At 34.1% G+C, this 22,848-nt stretch overlaps 1 protein-coding gene across 1 annotated transcript; it reads left to right on the top strand.

Annotated features, from left to right (window-relative positions):
• Nucleotides 1-11,893: 11,893 nt before the first annotated feature.
• On the top strand, nucleotides 11,894-12,349 carry LOC132301611 (uncharacterized). The gene has a single exon (XM_059798851.1). It carries the CDS (start codon nucleotides 11,894-11,896, stop codon nucleotides 12,347-12,349), a length of 456 nt encoding a protein of 151 aa, XP_059654834.1.
• The last annotated feature ends 10,499 nt before the right edge of the window (nucleotides 12,350-22,848 follow it).

Genomic DNA, 22,848 nt, shown 5'->3' on the forward strand with positions numbered 1-22,848 from the left:
CTTCAATAACTCACAAAGAGTTTTATTGAATTCTTCCGCGAGACCATTTGCGTGGCATTGTACATGGATGATTTATGTTGTTTGAAGCCAAACTTCTCACAAAGGTCAGTTATCCAACTGTTTTTGAAATTTGTCCCATTATCAGTGATGATGTATCGAGGGACACCATATCGATAAATAATGTTAGACTTGATGAAATCAACAACTGTTTCCTTTTGCACATGTTTATAGGGTACAGCTTCCGACCATTTAGAAAAATAATCAGTGGCAACCAAGATATACAAGTGGCCCTTTGAAGACTTGTTTAGAGGACCAACTACATCTAATCTCCATGCATCAAATGGCCATGACGTCACAGTACGGTGTAATGGTTCAAGTGGTTAGTATATGAAGTTAGCATATAATTGACAGGCTTGACACCTCTTCGCATACTCTATGCAGTCCTTGACCATGGTGGGCTAATAATAACCCATTCTTTTGACACGAAAGTGAAGCTTTGGACCGGATTAATGGGCTTTACAAATCCCAGAATGTGCCTCCTTCATTGCATGGGTTACTCATCATTTCCAAGGCAGCGAAGGAAAAGACCCTCATATGAACGTCCATACAACGTATCGTTGTAATAGATAAAATGAGGTGCTCGTCTTCGTATTTCAGTCTTATGGCGTAGGTTTTCGGAAAGCTTTCCATGTTCCAGATAATCAATGATAGGGAGCCTCCAATCTTCTTCCTCTTGTGTCCAGCAAGAAACCAAATTACTTCTTTCAAATATATCTTCCAAGACTTGTGGCAAGACCCATCGTTGACATACAGGAACATCAACCAAGTCCTCATCAGTTAACGCCAATGTTGTAGCTAAATTTGCCAAAGCATCTGCTATCCGATTTTCTTTCCTCAGAATATGTTCTAGCATAACGCTATCAAACCGTTCTAACAAATGAGAGGCATAACGATGGTACGACACTAGATCATCTTTCTTAACTTCATATTTTTTAAGAAGTTGGTTAATCACCAACTTAGAGTCTCCATATATTTTGAGATCCATGATCTTCATCTCATTTGCCATTTAAAGGCCGATGATCAGGGCTTGATATTCAGCTACATTATTTGAGCAGTTTTCAGTGAGTGCAAAAGAGTATGGAATAACATGTCCTTTTGGAGAGACAAACATTACTCCTGCTCCGTCCCCGCCTGCTCGTGCTGCCCCATAGAAAAACATCATCAATGGAGGGAGGATGTCCACAAGGAAGACTTCTTAATCAGGAAAATCTTTAGAAATTTTCCAATTGACTGGAATATGATGGTTAGCTAAGAAATCTGCCAGGACTTGTCCTGTCACTGCTTTTCGTGGCACATAAACAATTTCAAATTCGTTGAACAAAATTAACCACTTCGCCAAGCGTCCGAAAAGGACTGGTTTAGGCATAACATATTTGAGAGGATCAGCCCTTGCAACAAGATGTATCGTATGAGCCAAGAAATAATGTCTCAATTTCTTAGAGGCGAAGACAAGTGCGAGGAATGTTTTTTCAATTGGAGGATAATTTCACTCTGTCGGGGTGAGTCTACAACTTAAGTAATACAATGCTTTTTTCTTTATATTCTTCATTATTCTGAGCAAGTAAGGCACCCAACGATTCTTCTTGCGCAACAATGTAAAGTATGAGCGGCTTTCCAGGTAGAGGTGCTCCCAATACCGGAGAATTGAGAAGATACTTTTTGATGCTATCAAAAGCATTTTGGCAAGATTGGTCCCAGATGAATGGGGCATCTTTCTTCATGAGTCGGTTAAAAGGCTGACAACGGCCAGCCAAATTTGAGATGAACCTACGAATGAACGCAAGTTGACCTTGTAAACTTCGAAGCTCGTGTAAATTCTTTGGTGGCGGCATCTTTTGAATGACATCCACTTTATTAGGATCAATCTCAATACTACGATGACGTACAACGTATCTCAGGAATTTCCATGAAGTCACACCAAATGCACATTTAAAAGGATTCATCTTAAGTTGAAATTTTCGGAAGCGATTAAAAACTATACGTAGATCTTGTAAATGATCCCTTCATTCTTTCGTCTTAACCACCAAGTTATCAACATAACATTCAACAATCTTGTGGAGTATGTCGTCAAAGATCCTTTGCATGGCGCGCTAGTATGTTACTCCCGCATTTTTTAGTCCGAAAGGCATAACTTTGTAACAATATATGCCTTTAGGAGTGCGAAAGGCAATTAGTTCTTCATCTTTCGGAGTCATTCTTATCTGATTGTACCTGGAGTAACAATCCATGAACGAGAGAGCTTCATGCCCTATGGTTGCATCTACAGTGAGTTAGGGGATGGGAAGAGGAAAATCATCTTTTGGGCATGCCTCATTCAAATCATGAAAGTCCACACAAATTCGAATCTGTCCATTTTTTTTCTTCACTGGAACAATGCTCGAAATCCATGTTGGATATTTAACCTCACGAATAAACCCTACTTCAATCAATTTGTTAAGTTCTTATTCTATCCTCGAAATTATCTCTGTACGGAAGAAACGTTGAGACTGCTTAATCAGACGTGTCCCATGTTTGATAGCAAGATTATGCACTGCAATTTTAGGGTCAAGACCGGGCATCTCTTTGTATATCCAAGTAAAGACATCCTTGTACTCAGACAACAATTGAAAGTAATCATTTTCTTCTAAGGGGCTTAGGAATGCACTAATGAAAACTGGCCTGGGTTGATCATCAATCCCTAAGTTGATTTCTTTGAGTTGATCAATGGTAGCCTGCCCCCCATCTTCTAGTGTTGGTGGAGCTTTCTCGATGTTATCTGGTTGTTCAGAGTCAGGTTCCTCTTCAACAGTGATGTGGTATGAAGTAACATAAGATGATTCGTCAATGTCTTCTGTTTTATCCACTTCTTTTGCTTGATTAGTGAATATAACGGTTCGCCTTCGAGCTTTTAATGTAACATCATTGGTGACATCTACCTCTGTCTTACGTTTCATTTGCAAGGGCACTAAGCTCTGAACTTTACTATTGTTCACCACGTCGATGTTAGTTTTCTCTGACTTTCCACTCTTGCTGCTTCTTAGTGGTGCATCATTAATAGTACAAATCCGATTAAATACTGACTTTCGAGATTGTGGTTGTGAAGATTTTCTTCCTTGGTCATAAAAGCTCATTCTATTAAAAACAAAGGTACGAGGCAAACTGTTGACATGAGAACTTGAGACATTTGATTTTTGGCTTGACAACCTGTTGAATACAGATGCTCAATCACATTGAGCTCCTATACGGTCGAAGACTGATTTTTGATGCATAGTCTGTTGGTCTTGTTCATCTTTGACTTCTTCAAACCCAATGTAAAAAGTGTTTGACTTCTTATCCTTTTTTGTGATATGAATTCGAAGTGGCTCAGAAGGTACGAAACCGATACCAAACTTGGGTGGAATGATTTTATGCCCTTGATCTTTCAACTTTTTCTGTGTCTCATTGAGGCCATGCATTTTCTCACTGGTGACCTCTGAATTCAGTTTTCCAAGGTTTGCAGGATTTGTAAAATCATACCCCGACTTAGCCATGAGTTGGTATGCTTTAGGATCGAATCCTTCATCAGTCCTTTGTTTTGGAGTGATCCATGATTGACCAGAGATTGAGAAGACTGCATGAACCCTTTTAACGGAGGCTTGGAAGGTGAAGACTTTTGAATCTTGGTGAGAGGAAGAGTTAACTCTCTTTTCAGCTTTTGCACATCTTTTTTTTTCTTTGGTTTGTGACATCTTCAATTTAAATTCCTTAGTTTCAAGTATCTCAATGACAGGTGACTGCCCTTCTTGTCGTTGAGATTTTGGAACATACTTTAAAATAAGTTTCGTACGATGTGTTTTTATCGAGACCCTTCTCGTTTTAGCTACCTTTACAATGTCTTTCACTGAAACATCTAATGGATCACTTAACGCTCCTTTTGTTTTTGTAGATTGACCTATTTGTGTAGATGGATGACTTAGGATGGGCACTTCTGAAGGTGTATCATGATCGATATAGAACTTGGCATCAGCAAAATGAGATTCTGATTCTGTAAATAGTTTATGGTCCGCCACAACTGTTTGTATGCCATTCTTGTAGAATTTGAAGCACTGATGAAGAGTCGATGGAATGACACCATTACTATGTATCTAAGGGCTTCCCAACAACAAATTATAGGACATCTTTGCATCAATAACGTGGAATAAGGTTTCAGCTTGGAGCTCGCCAATAATTAGTTTTGCCCGAATCATGCCAATAACTCTCTGTCCTCCTTGGTTAAAACCTTGAATAATCAAACGGTTACGAGATAACTCGTCGACTGTGATGCCGAGATTTTTCATCGTAAATTATGGCATGAGATTCACCGCTGATCCACCATCAACAAGAATTTGAGTAACTTTTTGTTCTGTTATGTAACCGGAGACGAAAAGAGGACAATTATGCGGTTTTGAACCCAACTGAAGATCTTCGTCAGTGAAAATAATTGGTGCATAACATGAATCTAGCGTACCTCCGACTACTTCATCATCATCGGACTTTTCAATGATGGCTGCATCCTTTGTATGATTCTCCACAATCTGGGCTTCATCTTGATCCTTGCTATTCTCACCATCAGGGCTCGTTTTGAAACCATGTAAGCTGTCACAACTTCGTCATCTAGATATCCTTCTGGAAAGAACTCTTGTAAAGTAATTGGCTTCTGGATCCTTTTGCTTATAGAGGTGTGTTTGGTTGACTGTGTCTTCTTGACCCATTTTCTGTTATGGCCAGACTGCTTATAGTGATATTGAGGTTTCTTCATCCTTTGCCCCCTATCAGAATAACTAGTCTGAAAAATGTCAGCTCGTTGCTTCCGTGGTTTCTTTCTTGTCACCAGAGTTCATCCTTCTTCATCATCCTAAGGAAAGACCCTTCCAAAGGTTGAAATATCAAGTGCACTCCCTTTGCTAAGAGAGTTGGGGATTGGTTCTAATCAGCCAAACTGGATGGTTGTGCAATATACCTCAGAAGTTGAAGGTTGAGAACGAACACTCCCTACAACAGAGGTTGTCACAGTAGCAGTAGTATGGTTTGAAGTTACAACTTCGTCCATGTCCAATAAGATTTTTCTTTGCTTTGCCAGATTCATCACCACCTCTTTGAAGATAAAACACTTCTCAATTGGATGACTAACAATACGATAATATTTGCAGTATTTTGGATCGTTGACACGTCCCATCTCTTGAGGGCGTTTGCATTCAGGGAGTTCTATAACTTTACTTTCGAGTAAACATTCCAAGATGCCAAGGACATCGGAATCGGGGAAGGGGTATTCCTTCTTCTCTAACTCCTTTAGCGTAGGACGTTGTCTTTCCCTCTCTTAAAACTGGCGAGGCTTTTTATCATCCTTCTTGTCATCTTTAACAGATATCTTGATTGGGGTGGTTGAGATAGCCATGGAATCTTTAGCAGCGGTCTTTGACGACTTATCGCCCTTCTTCCAGTCTTTCTTATCCTTGCGTGGTTCTATGGCTACGGGACTTTTGCCTTCATGGGATTTCATACTGATCTCCATGTCATGGGCACGCGTAGCCAATTCTTCAAATATGCGAGGTTTTATACCTTGCAAAATGTAAAGAAGGCCCTAATGCATTCCCTGCATACACATCTCCACATCAGAGATTTCTGACAATCGGTCCTTACAGTCAAGACTGAGTGCTCTCCATCGATTAATGTAGTCAATTAGAAGCTCATCCTTCCATTGCTTCATGTTAGTCAACTCTATCATACTAACAGTACGACGAGTGCTATAGAACCTGTTCAAGAATTCTCGTTCCATTTAGTCCCAACTATCAATTGACTTTGACTTTAGGTCGGTGTACCACTCGAACGCGTTTCCTTTAAGGGAGCGGACAAACTGTTTAACTAGTAAGTCCCCCTCTGTTCCGGCATTGTTACAAGTCTCGACAAAATGGGCAATGTGTTGCTTGGGGTTACCTTTTCTGTCAAATTGCTGAATTTTCAGAGGTTGGTATCCTACATGCATCCTCATACTGTCGATTCTCCTTGTATAGGGCTTTGAGTACATGAGATTGCTCTGTGATACGCCTCCATATTGGGCTCGGTTTGTATTCGTTATCATATCTTGCAATTATGTGACAGATAATGAAGAGACTGAAGAAGCATGCTTGGTTTGACTAGCTGCCTGTTCTGTTACCGGCATCTGGTTTTGACTAGCCGCCTGTTCTATCACCAGCGTTTGTTTGGGGTCCTCCATGCGAGTACTTTGTGTGGTAAAATTAGGATTCTCCGTCGGCATTACTGTGGAAGATGTAGGATTCCCAGACGGTGGTGGTGAGAAAGTTGCACGATTCCCAGTTAGCGGTGCTATGGAAGATGTAGGATGCCCAGATTGTACTGGTGATTCACCGAAGGTCTGAACTTCTAATTTGTTCATCAGCGTAGTGATTTGTAAGTCCTTCTCTTCAACAGTCTTTGTGAGGGTCTCAATGGCACGAGATATAGTTGCTAGTTGTTCCTCCACCATGGCAGCTCCAGTCATCATAACAGCGACCACATCTGAGTATGATAGGCCTTAAGAGTCAACGTTTCTTGAAGTGATTGAATGCTCCGAAGTCTGACGTGGTGACTCTGGGGGTGAACCGACACTAGAGCGAGCATCATGGATGGAATGAGGTGAATCTGGTGGCGGAATCTCCTCTGGAATAACGTCAAGGTTCTTGACATGTTGGGTTTTCACGTTTGCCGGCTTTGCAAGAGTGGTTTTCACCAAGTCTTGCTGATGTTTGGATGACATGATTGCCTGGGACTTGCTACGTGTCACAGGGTCCGCCAAGGTACTTCCATCACTTGATTTGGCCTTTGTGCCACTTTTCATGGTGGCTTTGGCGTCGACCTTTGCAGTAGCGATGTTCTTTTGGGCTTTTTTGTCTGTCGGAGTCTTAGGGGGAACCATAGAATTTGACAGAGACGAAACTTAATGGTAGGAGAAAGAGATGAGAGGCAAAGGAGGTCCCACTGGGCGTGCCAAAAATTTGTACACACAAATTTTGTTCTCTGCAAATAAAGACAAAATATGGGCAAAATAATAATTTATTAAATCAGAAATATTTGGAGTACAATCCTTTGTGATATCTTTTACAAAAAGAATGGTCCTCTGATTCAATCTCCTTTTTGTGGCTGGTTGGATCCAAGGGCTGCACGAGCTTGTTCTTGAATAACCTTGGAATTTGATGAAGAACGGCACGTCGTTGAATGTGCTTGTTGTTAATCACCATGGGATTTTATGAAGAACGGCACATTGTCGAATGTGCTTGATGTTCTTCGTTTTTGGGTTTGGATTCTGAATTTGTGTCTCTGACTTCTAAGTCTCTGGATTTCTGAGTCTCTGAACTTCTGGACTTCTAAATTCTGAATCTCTGGATTTCTGGACTCTGAATTTGTGTATCCCTTTTTCCTTCCTTCAGGCCTCTATTTATAGGCTTCTTGGATTAATAGGATGATGATACGTGTCATCTCCTGATAAGGATAAAATCATAACTGGGCCGGGCCGGTTATATTATGATAATTATCCTTAAAAATAATTATTCCAAATATATTTTATTAGGAATATTATCTTTTCATTTAATCATCTGGGCTGGGCTAATTAAATAATTTAAGTGGACCAAGCATAGACCAATTAAATAAGTTAATTAAACATTAGGCCCATATTTAATGGGTCCATTTGTTAAAACCAAAGCCTACTAAATTTTAGTGTCCACAACCAGTAATCATGCCATACAAATGAATTATACTCATTAATATCATGCAGCATTGTTATTAGTGTCTATACATAATATATTAATTAATATTTAAATAACATTATTGTCAAATAAATTTAAATAAAAATGTCCTTTATAAAATGCTCTCATGTGATATATTTTAGTCAAAATTAATTATGAATATTTTTTTAAAATAAATTTATCCTTTTTAATTCAATTTATGAGTCATTTTCAGAGATTGCATTACCTGGATACAAAGTAAACTTCATCAATAAACTAGGGATACCCAAACTATATGAAAAGAGAAACTGTACAATGGAGGGCAACAAAGCCCAACACAAATCCAACCCAACCCAACCCAAAAGTAACATTCACTCACTGATCATATATGTAGTAGTGTCTTTCTTGTAGCCTTTTTTTTTTTTGTGTGTTAACATGTTAGTGGCGTAGTGGTATTAAGCTCTTACTTTTCAAAAAGAGATCAATGGTTTGAGATTCGGTATAAGTATGTGTGTGGTACCAATTAAGAAAATAATAATAATAATAACATGTATGTTGTTGTTTTTTTTTACAAGTCACACAACACATATACTTTAGATTAGTGGAGAAAAGTATGGATTGGATTGAATATATACATATAATATTTGAAACACATAGGTATGGATTATAATTGAACTTAAAAAAAGGAAAACAAAAATATACTTTTTGTTTGCACCATAAAATTAATTTTATTGGACACATGGTGTTGTTTGATTGGAAGAGAAAATTTATATCGTGTTATTAAAATAGGACTCATATATAAAATTGGAGTCTAAAGTCAATAATTTGCTTACGTCAATTTTATTCCACAAACACGATTCATTTGGTTAAGTTTAAGACATAAAAAAACAAAAGGTGGATAAGATTAAGACAATGGTAGTTTTTATAATTCAAATGATGGTGGATAAGATTAAGATAAGGGTAGTTTTTATAATTCAAATGATATTTGAATTTAAAAAGAAAACTGCTGCTACAAGGTTTTTCTATAAATAGAGACAAGAGGAGTCTGCACAAAGGTCCTGACCAACACAACGCATTTTCTTTATCAATGTTTTTCATTCTCTACAATTTCATTCAACCTTTAAGTTGTATTTTACTTCTGTTCATAGGAGTAGCCTCTAGTGTTATATTTATAATTCTTGTACTCTGTATGGGAATTTTACTTATGAAATAAAAGTCGATGCTTAGCTTCAGTCCCCTTAACTTTTATTTTCTAAGTCTCTTGGAATAGATGAATGCTCGTGTAATTTGTTTTACTCCTTTCATCCATTCTACATATAGTGCTGAAAGTCTTTTTTATTGAGGCGTTGAAGAACCTGAAGGAAGGGGTCATCCTTGCCTTCTAGCAATCGCCTGATTCACTAAGGGTCGATTTCATATTCGGTCAGCACCAAGGATAGTTTGGCTATCCAACCTCTTGGGTCGAAAGATTCTGACACGCCTCTAAAAAAAAAACAACCAAATACTTTTCTAATATGGTTGTTTTAGTGACGCATAGGTCAATGGCTTTAGTGAGCCTTTTTAAATGATTTTTTTTTTTTTTTTTTTTTTTTGTGAACATTAGGCCAGTTAACGGATCAAATCAACCGAAAGCATATATAATTTATTTAGTTAACAAATTATTAGATCGATTTGGCTTGCTAACGGGTTCTCAGGTTAAATGTTTCAATTCAAATCATAATTATTTTAAATTTTGATTAAAATCAAATTCATTAGTCAGCGAATTATAATTTATAAAATTAGGTGGAGTAAAGAATTGTTAATATATAGTATGGTACATCATATACCTATGTAACTAAATAAATCTAATGGTAGATAATCAATATATATATATATATACACACACACATAAATAACTTTAATGATAAATAAATAATATATATATAATATTTATTATAATTTAATAATATATATAATTTTAATCGAATCGAATTAATATTAGATCGAATTGTCATTAATTCGTATCTGATTTATTTAAGTAATGAATTATCGAATTTGAATTATTATCGAGTTATCGAATTTTTTATTCAATTCATATGCTCATAATCGGATTTGAAAACTTAATTCATTCACAGTTCTACTAGATACATTTTGAGAGGTAGAAACTTAATGGGGGTAATTTGAATCAACTTTGAAACCAACGAATAAGTGAAATTAAATCTAGAATTAGAAACGGAATTGAGAGTCTATACTACATCCATAATACAACATATTCGATTAAGAATACAATAATATTAATGTGACACCCATAAACTAGGGGGAGGGGAAGAAAAATAAAAACAAGGGGGGAACTAGAACAAGGCTGGTACACCCCTCCGGAGAGATGGGCGATCAATTAATTAGGTGTAATGAATAGGGTATTTCGCGATTCAACCTAAAATGATAAATTATTAGATGAAACTAACACTCAGCTAATATATATTTATTTCACTTTCTATCTGAATCTGAGGTGGAACTAATACTCTATTTATATATATATTCATTTCACTTCTCATCTAAATCTAATATGGGATAAGCGGACCGAGGAAGTACAGGGAGCACGTGTACCCCACTAAATTTTTCCCTCCCTTATTTTCTATATAATTTTTTTTTCATTAATATTTACACTCGGTGACGAAATTTCTTCTGAAAAAAAAAAATATTAAGCCAATGGGTAATGCCCCCATACAACATGTTATGTCAAAAATGCAAAACTCGCACAATATATTAGGATGAGTTATTTTGCAATCAAATCGATTGCTGTATTCTCCATTAATTTTCAGCATGGTAGCAACCTTTTCAGGTTTTGAATGCACAGAACTGCATTCGCAGTTCCTCTCACACATCATCATCATTCATCACTAAGCAAACTCTCTCTCCACCACGAGAGGTGGTGTGTCAGAAATCAGGATATATATATATATATATATATATATATATATATTTTTATTTATTTATTTTCTCTAGAGTCGTCATACTCCACGAGCCCACTTCATGAACATTCTTGATGCATGGTGCGATGGACCACACAAATAGGTGACAGACTCTTTCCCACTCATTTATTTGCATGTTGAGGTCCATCCATTAAAACTGTACTCCCCTCTCTTCTGGTTGTTCCAGATCACCATCCATTGTCCTACACACCCAACTCAATCCGAACCATCATAATTAATGCACATTATTCATTTCATCTAGCTCTTCACCTCTATATATAATATTATATATAATATCTGCTGTATAACACTTACTATTGTAGTATTGTTATTTAATTTCCTCACTAAAATAGAAATTATGATTTGTACTTTCAATATTTTGTAATTGATGCCTATTTAAAAAAAAAAAAAAAAAAAAAAAAAAAAAAAAAAAAAAAAAAACCTATTAACAATATTAGTACTCCTGAAATATTTAACAAATTATTTCAAATTCAATTTCCATGGACCATAGTAAACTCATAACATATATATTAAAACACAACCAATACTTTTCAAGCATTATATTATGACTACTAAATGAATTATTTTTTATTATTTTTAAATTTTCTATTTCATATTTTTGTTGAAATATTTCTCAAAATTAGTTACACTTTTTTGTCTTGTGAAAATTTTATAGAACTTAATTATTTATCTTTACGCAAAAGTAAAACTAAATTTTGGGAATATTATGAATACATGAACTTAGAAGCTTTATTTTACGATCATATGAATTCAAAGGTCTTGAATTTTCAAAAAGATGAATTTAGCGTTCAATTTTCGTTGTTCTTCCAACCAAGCACATGGTCTTTTTTGTACATGCTATAAGTAAATAGGCTCGAGATTGGGGCTTGATATTAATTTAGAGAATCGATACTGTCATTAAAAGCTCAAGTGTGGCATACCATCTTGACACAAATCTTAATGTCAACTACTAAAGTACCATCATATATAATATTGTGAGATATATATATACATATACATATTATATGAGCTCTTCACTGGCTAAAACTACCCCCTCTTCTTCAAGTCAACATGCTCAGAACTAGCTCTCATCTTCCCCAAAAGTCCATGATCCACATCAAACAAGATGACAATCCTCTCTCTAGGGTTGTGTCCAAAGAAAGCTCCATGACCAACCCTTCTTTTAGAGTCTACTATGGAGTGTCTGGTGCAGTCCCATTCATGTGGGAGTCTCAACCTGGTACCCCTAAACACACATCTTGTGACACTTCTCTTCCTCCTCTCACACCACCTCCATCCTACTACTTCAACAACATTAACACAAACAGTACCAAAAGCTCGAGATCCGAATTCTTGAATGCCTTGTGGCTAAGGATTAATAGGAAGAAAGCGCGCGTGACAGTGTCACATGCATCACCATCACTGTCATCATCGTCGTCGTGGTCGTCGCGTTCATCCGCCATGTCTGTTCCAATGAGACACTCCAAGGTTCATGGTCAAAGCCAGCTTTCTGGCGCGAGATCTTCAACTTTGTTCCCGGTGTTCATCGTGAAGAAAGCTTTGTTGTCCGTGGTCAGCTGCAGATCTAACCTTTGTCGTGAGGCCAATTGGGTTGTTTGGTAATTACTTCAGCTACCAAAAATGGCAATTGAAGTGTATGCTTGCAGGACATATATATATATGTGTGTGTGTGTGTGTGTTTTTAATAACCAAAACATATATGTGTGTGTGTGTGTGTTTTTAATAACCAAAACATCTGAAATTAAGCTTAGGTTATCAAGATTTTTGTAATCTTGATACCATTTTCTTATATATATGTATATCTTGACCATTGACTTGCCCACTGTCCCTCCTTTATTTTAATTCCCATTTATATGTATGTTCACTTAATTAGAGGCTTGAATTTTTTAATTTTTTTACTTGAAAATAAAATATATTGACAAATGGGAATTTTTATTAATGCACGAGTCACACACACTTATATACTCTTAAGATCTAAATTATAAATACCTTATTTTCAACTTATTGAAACTTTTTTCCCAAAATTAGTTTAGTCAAACAATTATTATTTGGGAGAGGATGGAGGAGGCATGGGAGGTACTGCCACTAAGAAACTTCTTGGGGGAAGATATGAAGTTAGTTTCGAGCTTATACTGAAATGGGAATTGAGCTCTCTAAGATTTAGAATAGGATAATTTTTTGTTTTTAAAAAATTATATAAAAAATTCTATTTAGTTCAATTTTCTGAAAACTATTTTATGAAAATTTAACTATAAAAAGACTTGTTTTCAGATAACTGTCTTTTATTGTTATTTAAAAACTATTTTATGTTCTCTAAATTTTTTTAAACTGTTTTTAGAATTACAAATCAAACGAATCTTTAATCTCTCATTGTTTCTCAATAGTTCAGTGGTAAGTTGTAACTAGACCGATTTATTATTATTATTATTATTATGGTAGTTTCGAATCCAACTCAGAAAAATTTGATTCATTCTGAATTCTTTACTATTGTTGTATATACATCAAACACCCTAGACTATATGTTGATAAGTGAACTAGGCATATATGTAAAAATTATACAATTATTCACCACTTTGAGACGGTGCAATTCATTTCCCCAGCATAGATCTCAAACTGATCAAGCTAGAGATGACAATGTTAGACGAATAAATTTTAGGGGTGCATAAAGTTTTGTGATGGCATAAAGTGTGTGTGTGTATATACACACACATATATATGTAGATGATTGGTGGAGGACAGTGCAGGTAGATGAATATCTCAGGCTTTGTATATACAGATTACTTGTTAAATGCGAAAAGGATTGGCGGGTACAAGTTCCTATCTCAATATTTAATATCTTTTGGGTAATCAATTCATGCTACTAAAGAACCAAAAGGGCTATATATCCAACAAAATTGAGAGCCTAGGGGAAATAAAGGCTATACCACGAATTGAGTGCCTAGAGTAGGTGGAATCAAGCTAACATAATTTTTTTTTTATTTTATTGTTTTGGTTAATTATAACTCGCAAGTTTATATATATATATATATATATATATATATATATATATATATTAATTTTATTTAATTTATTGCATGCATACTGAGATGTGATTGGCAACTGAAATTGTGGATCCCAGCTCTAGTATTTAATTAACGAGTACAAACTTATAAGAGATTTTTTTATATTTGTCACCCATATGATTTGAATAAGTAATTTACTTTTATTATTTAGTGATTAAATAGAATAAATATCGAATTAATATTATATTATTTGGTCAACTTATAAATTAGCTTTTTGGTAATTAATTATTAGAGAAATATTTTTTCATTTATTCCTTACTTTAATGGAGAGTGAAATTAAAAGTTACTAAAAGAAAAGTTGGTCATCTCTCTGCCTTTATAAGAGTACATATTCCCATCAGTTATGTACGCTAATGAAATAACACGTATAATGTTTATGTGTGCAAAAGGTCAAGAGAGAGAAATCAGTTTCCACACTTTAACTTACAGTTTATCACGTTGTTCATTTCGCATAAAGGATCTCGACGTTTGCCTTGATATCTACAATATTTGTAATTACAAATCGAAATATTTATATTTAACTTTTTATTTATGCATTATAGGTATGTGAGAATAATGAAGTTCTAAGATTTGAGATTCATGTTTAATAATTTGGATGAATAATTAAAGTTTACATATGATATCAGAGCATACGGTTTATGAACTTATTATTTTTCATTAATGTTGCATAAGTTTAAATTAAAATTAAATAATTTAACTTATTAGATTCAGTATTTATATATACATATACAGTAGTGTTCTCATGGAACTGTTTATGCGTGATATGTTTTGATCAATTTCTTAGCATCAAACAATTAATCAAAATTGTGTGCCTCGATTTCCGAACTTAAATGAATTAATGAAAGTTGAATAATGATACATAGTTCACATGATAGTTTCCATATATGTAAAACAGATGCATAATGTGGGTAAGACAAACAACATATATGTTTTAGATTCTCAATTTTTGGGTATGATTTGAATGATACATGAAATTGGAAAGTTGTAAGTCATGTTTGTTATTATTTTTTTTTTTTTTAAGAAAACTTATTGGTATATAACTTGTCTAATGATTTCAAAGAATCGTGTTTTTAATTTTTAAAAAATTAAAAATAAATTATGAAACACATGAAGTATGTGTATTTATTTATTTTATTAAAAATTTGTATTTTTATAATAATACGTGAGTCTAAAAATTTAATTTAATGTTATTGGACATGCAAATAATTATTGTTTTATGCCTATACATACATACATATTTGAGAATTAATTTTAAATTGATTCAATTATGATCTTCAAGTCCGAAAATAAAAATAATATGTTTTATTATGTATAAAAATAAAATGATATTTTATTTAATTTTTGGACTATTAAGTTTCTGGAATTGAACCTACCTAAATTTGGATCGATCAATATGAGTATGTGTGTATAATGTTAAATGGGTAACTTAATGATGAATCAATCACTATCTAATTTAATATTCATATTATGTGAGGGTTAATAACTACCAAAGTGGCCTAACTATAATGATTGATGAATATTAATTTTAGTAGTAGACATAACTAATAATGAATTAGTTACTAGCTAGTAACTAGTTTAATATTCATATTATATAAAGGTTGGTAGCTACCAAAGTGGCCCAACCATAATGGTTGATGAATATTAATTTTGGTAGTAAACAAAATTGCAATATTTCATGAATTATAATTCTTATGATTTATTGTGATATTCACGAATATTGAGTTTATTTAATCATGAGAAATACTTTCCCAAAAGGAATTGATCTTCAAGTGATTAAATGAATATTAAGGGATTGTATATATTTTTTAATTGGGTAAATATAGGATATCTAAAGGTAACTTGTCTGTTTAATTAAATAATGCATCACCAATAAAGGTATACATATAAATACATGTAAGTATTATTAGTAGTATTTTATAGTTGACATCCAAAGGAGTATTATAGTTATACATTGTATTTATATATTAAGTTATATATACGTGTTGTTAGCTCAAACCATTATTATTGTGAGTATTTTATCATATTATGGTTGTTTTATTGTATTCCTTAATTTACATGCTACATTTGTTCTAATTCTCAATAGGACTAACTTCTCATAATGAAATGAGTAAATTAAGTTCAAAATTTAGGTGTGCTAAATCTTGATTTAACATTTTAAATTAAGAAACCTACTGTTATTATTGATAAAGACAATGAAGAAAAGATACTCTATAAAGCTTGGGAGAGATCGAGTAGATTAAGTATTATGGTTATGCGAATAATTGTTCCCCATAATGATAGTGGTAAGAAATATTTGACTAGAAGAATGTTTTCATATTGTAGATAAATATCTAAAATGAAAATTATTAATTTATATCACTACTATGCATTTTTGTTGGTATTCTTATCATGTATAGATATGTTCTTAAGATGACTAATGTTGCTACAAAATTGAGAACCTTATGAATGATTGTAAATGAGAGTTTTCTTATTCAACTTATTCTCAATTTTTTGTCTACTCAGTATGGGTCATTTCGAATTAATACTATTAAGACAAGTGAAAAGTGAAAGAATTGACCATTATGTTAATTTAGGAGAAGATAAGGCTTAAGCAACAGGTAATCATTATGTTCATCTCGTGACTCAAGAAGTTAGAAAGAAATTTGGGAATAAGCCTGAAAGGGCATTAAGTGAGCAAACCCCAAAATTAAAAGATTTAGGTCAATCTACTAAAAGAAATTAATGTAATAATGTAAAGGTATCATTTATGTATTGAATACTTTTAGAAAGATTTCATGAAACATAAATAATGATTCGAAAAGAAAGATAAATCTTTTAACTTTTGTATATTTCGAATCATTTATTGATATTCCTTTTAATATATGATAGGTTGACTTAAGTACTAATGTTTATATTTCTAATAGATGTATTGATTTCTTATGGCCTAAACCACAAATTCAAATGAGAATTTCTTATTTATAAGAATTAAGAAAAAGTTTTATTAAAACCATTTTGAAATCATTGAGACATTTTTTTAGTCTTAGACAATGAATTTTATTTAAATTATTTTAAACTCTTTATTTTTCTTCAATTTTAGTTAATGATTTTTTCTTTAAGTTTGATAATGATGTTTATTCAAGAAATCCTAATTTGTGAGTTATGGTATTATTGTTAATGATTTCTATAAATTCAAACCTGATAGTTTATTTATTAAAACCCTTTTGACCTTGCATCATAATGTTAGAATCAAGTATAGCTCAATTAATGAAAATTCATTTATCTTGTGACATAAAAGACTGGATAATATTCAATGAAAGGTTAGAAAAATTAGTAAATGATGTGATTCTTCTGTATCTAAAATTTACTGATTTTGGTGTGTATGTAGATTGTATTAAGGGTAAACAAAGCAAACACACAAAGAAATGAGCTATAAGAAATACAGAGCTTCTTGAAATTATTCATACAGACATTTATAGACCTTCTGATGTTCCATCTTTTGGTGAAAGAAAAGTTTTTATCTCCTTTATAGTTGATTTTTCACGTTATGGATATATCTATTTGTTGCATGAAAAATCTCAAGCAGTGGGTACTCTTAAAGTATAAATAAATGAGGTTGAAAAATAATTAAATAAAAAAGTGAAAATCATAAGGTCATATAGAGGTAGTAAATATTATGAAAAGTATGATGAAATGGGTTAATACTCTAACCGTTTGCTAAACTCCTTGAAATGCATGACACTTGTGCTCAATACACTATGTCAACCATGCCACAACAGAAGCGTGTAGCTAAAAAGCGTAATCGTACTCTTATGGATATGGTTAGGAGTATGTTAAGTAATTTCATGTTACCCATAATATAAAGGGTACATGTTTTGCTATCCTAAACATAGTACGAGAATTGTTGAAACCGGAAATGTCAGATTCATTGAGAATGGTGAAATCAATAGGAGTAATGAAAATAAAAATGTGATCATTCAAGAAATTAGGATACAAATTTATTTACCCATAACTTTTAAAGAAATAATTATTACTTCAGGTGTTGAACCGTATAACAATAAAGAATAATTGAATGATCAACAACTCCATGATAAGATTGTCACCAATGAATAGTTTGTAAAAGAATCACAAGGAATAACATTAAGACAATATCAAAAAGGAAATCTGCTATTCAAGTGACTATATGGTATCTGCAAGAATCTGATTTTGATATTAAGATATATAAGGATCCGGTTACATATTCACAAGCCATTGACAATAATGATTTTACTAAATGAATTAGTGCCATGAATGAAGAGATTATAAAGAATCTTTCGCTACAGTATTTAAAAATGATTCTCTTAAAAATATCATAGCATTAGTAGCTTATTATGATTTAGAGTTACATCAAATGGATGTGAATACAACTTTTATGAATGGCGTATGGAACAACCTGAAAGCTTCACATTAGAGGGTAAAGAATATATGGTCTATAAACTTAAAATGTCAATATATGAACTTAAACAATCTTCCTGATAATTGTATTTTAAGTTCAATGATACCATTATTTCTTTTGATTTTAAGAAAAACACTGTTTATCAGTGTATATACTATAAAGTTAGTGGGAGTAAATTTATATTTCTGATTATATATATATTGATAATATTTTGTTTATTAGCAATGATCTAAGAACTTTGAAATGAAAGATATGGATGAGGCATCCTACGTGATAGGAATAGAAATATTCCATAATAGATCACGTTTATTTTTAAGATTGTCTCAAAAAGTATATATTGAAAGGGTTCTAAAAAGATTTAGTATGGAACATTGTTCAATCAATATTGTTCCATACATAAAAGGGGATAAATTCAGCCTAATACAATTCCAAAGAATGAGTTAGCTTGAAAGTAAAGAAACGAAAAATATTCTTATGCATATATTGTGGAGTTTAATGTATATACAAGTTGGTAAGGGATCAAAGATTATACGCTCACACTTAGGAATACATTTTTATGAATATGTGGATAATAATTAATCCACAATTGGTTATTTGTTCCTTTTGGGTGGAAGAACAATATTATGAAAATGTGTAAAGTAATTTATTATTACTTTATCTATTATGAATTTTTAATTTGTAGCATGTTTTGAGGCTACAATTTATTATTGCATAATTTATTTCAGGACTTGGAGTTAAGGGTACCATTTTCAAATTACTGCAAATTTATACTACAATTGTTGATCTTCTTGTATGAAAAATGATAAGTATTCTAAAGTTGAAATACTTTATTATTAAAGAAGATATTTAGAAACAACGAATGTCTATTAAACATATAAACACAAAACTTATGATTGCAATCCATTAACAAATGGATTACCACCCAAAACATTTATGAAACATGTTGAAAGAATGGGTCTTGAATGTAGTCAATGATGATTATTTTTTTAAGTGTGGATTGCTCAACAGTGCTTATATATATTTGACATTTTGTGCTGATTATGTAATGACCCGAACCTATGGGTCCGAACCATTAACCGGGTCTTTACCCGAACCCGAGATCAACTAAGGACAACACCATCTTTTCTTACGTCAATACTTGACACACGAGCCAATCCAGGGTCTAAAATACTTCAAAGGCACAGCTTTACAAAGGTGGTCAAATATACATTTCAAAGGGGAAGAATCAGCCGGCTAAAAAGCCTTGGTCGACCGGCTGAGTAGGCTGGATCGATCGGCTGACCTACATGGTCGGCCGGCTAAAACGATTCCAAAACTTGCATGCTCTCGGGACTTGCTACTGTAGGCGTTTCGGTCGGCTGGTCGAAGGTTCGGTCAGCCGAACCTGGAGTGTCGGTCGACTGATGGTGAGCGTCAGCCGGCCGAAACAGGGCCCCTCATACCCTAACTTTCTAGAATGGCCTCTAACTGTGCAAGTTGTAAGCCAACTTTATACTGAACCTATTATGGGATCAAGTTCCAAATTCACGGCAATAAGGCATGACATTATACAATTGAAAAACATCATTAATTGGTCAAGATACACTTCATTCCCAATTCATCCTGAAATAATTACCTAGTCTCAAATTGTATCAAAATATCATTAAAAGTTATAAGGATTTGAGACTTTACAAAAGAATAGGTCATGATTTTCAAAACGAATTTACTTTATAAGGATTTGAGACTTTACAAAAGAATAGGTCCCAATATACAAAAGTGGCCAAAAAAAAATGAATTTCTAGTCCTCTTTAAGCTCATGACGAGTCGGCATCCACTACTTCTTTCTTTTCCAGCCTTGAAAAATGTTAAATGAAATGGGGTGAGCAAATTGCTCAGTAGGTGGTGCTTAAGACACACCTCTTATGACCCCGTGAATCCAAATAATGAATAGGAATAGAGGATAGGGGTCATGCTATACCGGGAAAGAGTATAACATCAATTCCAAAAAAGAAATTCAAATAAACAATGTTGTGCCATAAAATGCAATGCCATGTATGTCGCTCCCCATTTTCACAATTCAAATCCATCACTTCTGAAATTGTTAATATAACATGTCCGTTGGTGACTCCGCAGCGACACGAGAGAAGGATTGGCTACTGTCCCTGACCCTTGGTACCTCCGCGGCGTCATTTGGGGCCCATATAGCTCAACCACGCTAGGGTGTTTTCTCTAATTCTCTCTAGGTTACATTAACACACTAACCCTTTGGTGACTCCGCGGTGACTAGGTTTTTCACAAAATCCTTTTTTCAACACTTTTTCCCAAAAATCCCCTTTTCTTTCATTTATTTCAAACAACTATCCCAATCCTTTGCCCAATGCCATGCATGTATGTTTCATATATATTTCAATGCCGTTCAAATGGGGAAATCCATACTCATCAAGATAACAATCAAGAATATATATACTTTACATCAAAAGAAAATTCTAAAAACAATATATTACATGCTTTCTAATCACAAAATTCATCACTTATAACAAAATGGTTATGAAAATATCATCATTTAAACATAGTTCTTCATCACATATCAACTTAGCATGTAAATACATCTCATATATAACACATGGCAAGGTTTTCATGATATATACACAAATTAATCATGTAACAACACAAATTATAAGGAATTGACTCACAAAAATCCAAGAGATTATAGATTAGAAACCCCTATCCAAATTAAGCAAAAACCCCTAATTTAAGTCCTAGATCTTAAAATTCCAAGGTGCACCAAATAAGAAATTGCTCCGATAAAATCATAGGTTTTGATGAGCTCATCAATTTACTGTAGACGGCATAAAAAAACTCCAAAAGATGGAGGAGAAATCTAAGATTGAAATCTCACTTGGAAAAGAAAAGAAAAATGAAGTAAGAAATGGGGGAGAGAGTGGGTTACAGGAAAGAGGAAAAGAGAGAGGAAATGTGTGACTCTAAATGGTCTCTTGGCCTTAAAAGGTGGTGGTGGGTCCTACCACCAAAATTAATTTATTTTTCCTTTATTTTCATTCTCTTTTTACACCATATATCTATATGTACACATTTAATAATTCACAACTTCATACAACACATTAAATAAAATGGATGGGATGCAAATAGACCCAACTAAAATTCACGTACGCAACAATTCCAATAGCGGGTCCCACACGGGACCTTCCTGTTCGAAAAACGAAAAAATGCAAAAACAACCACCCTTGCATTTCAAAGATCAACATCACAACATCAATGAAACACCCCAACCAACTCTCGGACACAACCGGCACATTCCACGGTGTCTGGCACACAAAATGAGAAAAGACGAGAATGCCCTTGCATGAACGAAAAATTTCAAAAAAATGGAAAATGATGAAATTCAAAAATATTACAATCTACCCTCCTTAAAAGATTTCGTCATCGAAATCTACCCTCCTTAAAGAAGGAAATCCATAGCCATAAACTTTCCGAAAGCACCTCACCAAACCCCGAGACTAAGAACTCAACAACCTTGTTGCCTTTGACGCCCGATGCCAATAGGCAATCACACACTGTTGTCAGAAAAACCCATTGCTCACTAGCCTATGAGGGTACTCATCACTCACAACATCATAACACTAGACCCTCTGGTACGCCCTGCACTATATCCGACTCAAAACGGACATCAGTCTACTTTACATAGTCACAAAAGGCTCCAAAGCCGGAGAAAAGAATGGTCACCAGACTACCGAAAAAGACAACATTTAACCTCGACACATCCTTCAAAAGACACACTAAACCCCAAATAAGGAATCCTGTCCATCTCTCAATCAATCTCAACTCTCTAATCTACACGTCCCTAACAAACCAAACACTTACTATCAAGTACGTAGCTACACCACCACATAACTGTACCAACGACTACTAATCATACTTATACGACAATCATTACACTTAACAACTTCAAAATTATTGAACAATGAGTCATCCAATGACTGCATAAACATTAGTCACCAAATCAGTAAGCGTATTATCCTGTACCCAAGACACAAATCCTCAAAACAAAATCTTCAATAATCAATAATTGTACTGCAAACCCTTTATCAAACACTGAATACCATCTAACACCCTTCGTCACCGAGATAAGTCATCCGAATCTACACTGCCACAACAACACAGCGTGCAAAACCGTGCCCTCATTGTCACTAACAAATCAAAACGATTATTGACCCTTGACCTAACATCGTGCTAAAGAGGGACTGATTCAAGAGAAATTGTTGGCCAAGCCATTCTCGTCCTCAATCCGATCTCAGCACAAACGACGTTCCTGACCTCAGGTCCAAACCTTAAACACGGTCTCACACAGTCCACCAAACAACCAAGAGATCCACTCACTATCCATCCACCGTTCCACAAAACCTCAACAACTATACAGTCACACACTAGCTCCAAGAATCTCAATAACCCTCTTTCATGCAACTCGTAACAAACTAAAAACAACACAGCACCAAACGTCACAATCATCAACCAACAAAAAAGATCCCTAATCTCCTCATAACACCCATACCAGGTAAACAACTCCATGTCATCACTTAGTTCAATTCTTACCTCTTTAAAACACTTAATATGACCGTCTCATACCTGAG

Source organism: Cornus florida, unplaced genomic scaffold (assembly GCF_030987335.1).
Source record: "Cornus florida cultivar Cherokee Brave unplaced genomic scaffold, ASM3098733v1 CherokeeBrave_3.0.0_Hap2_Chr03, whole genome shotgun sequence".
NCBI lineage: Eukaryota > Viridiplantae > Streptophyta > Magnoliopsida > Cornales > Cornaceae > Cornus > Cornus florida.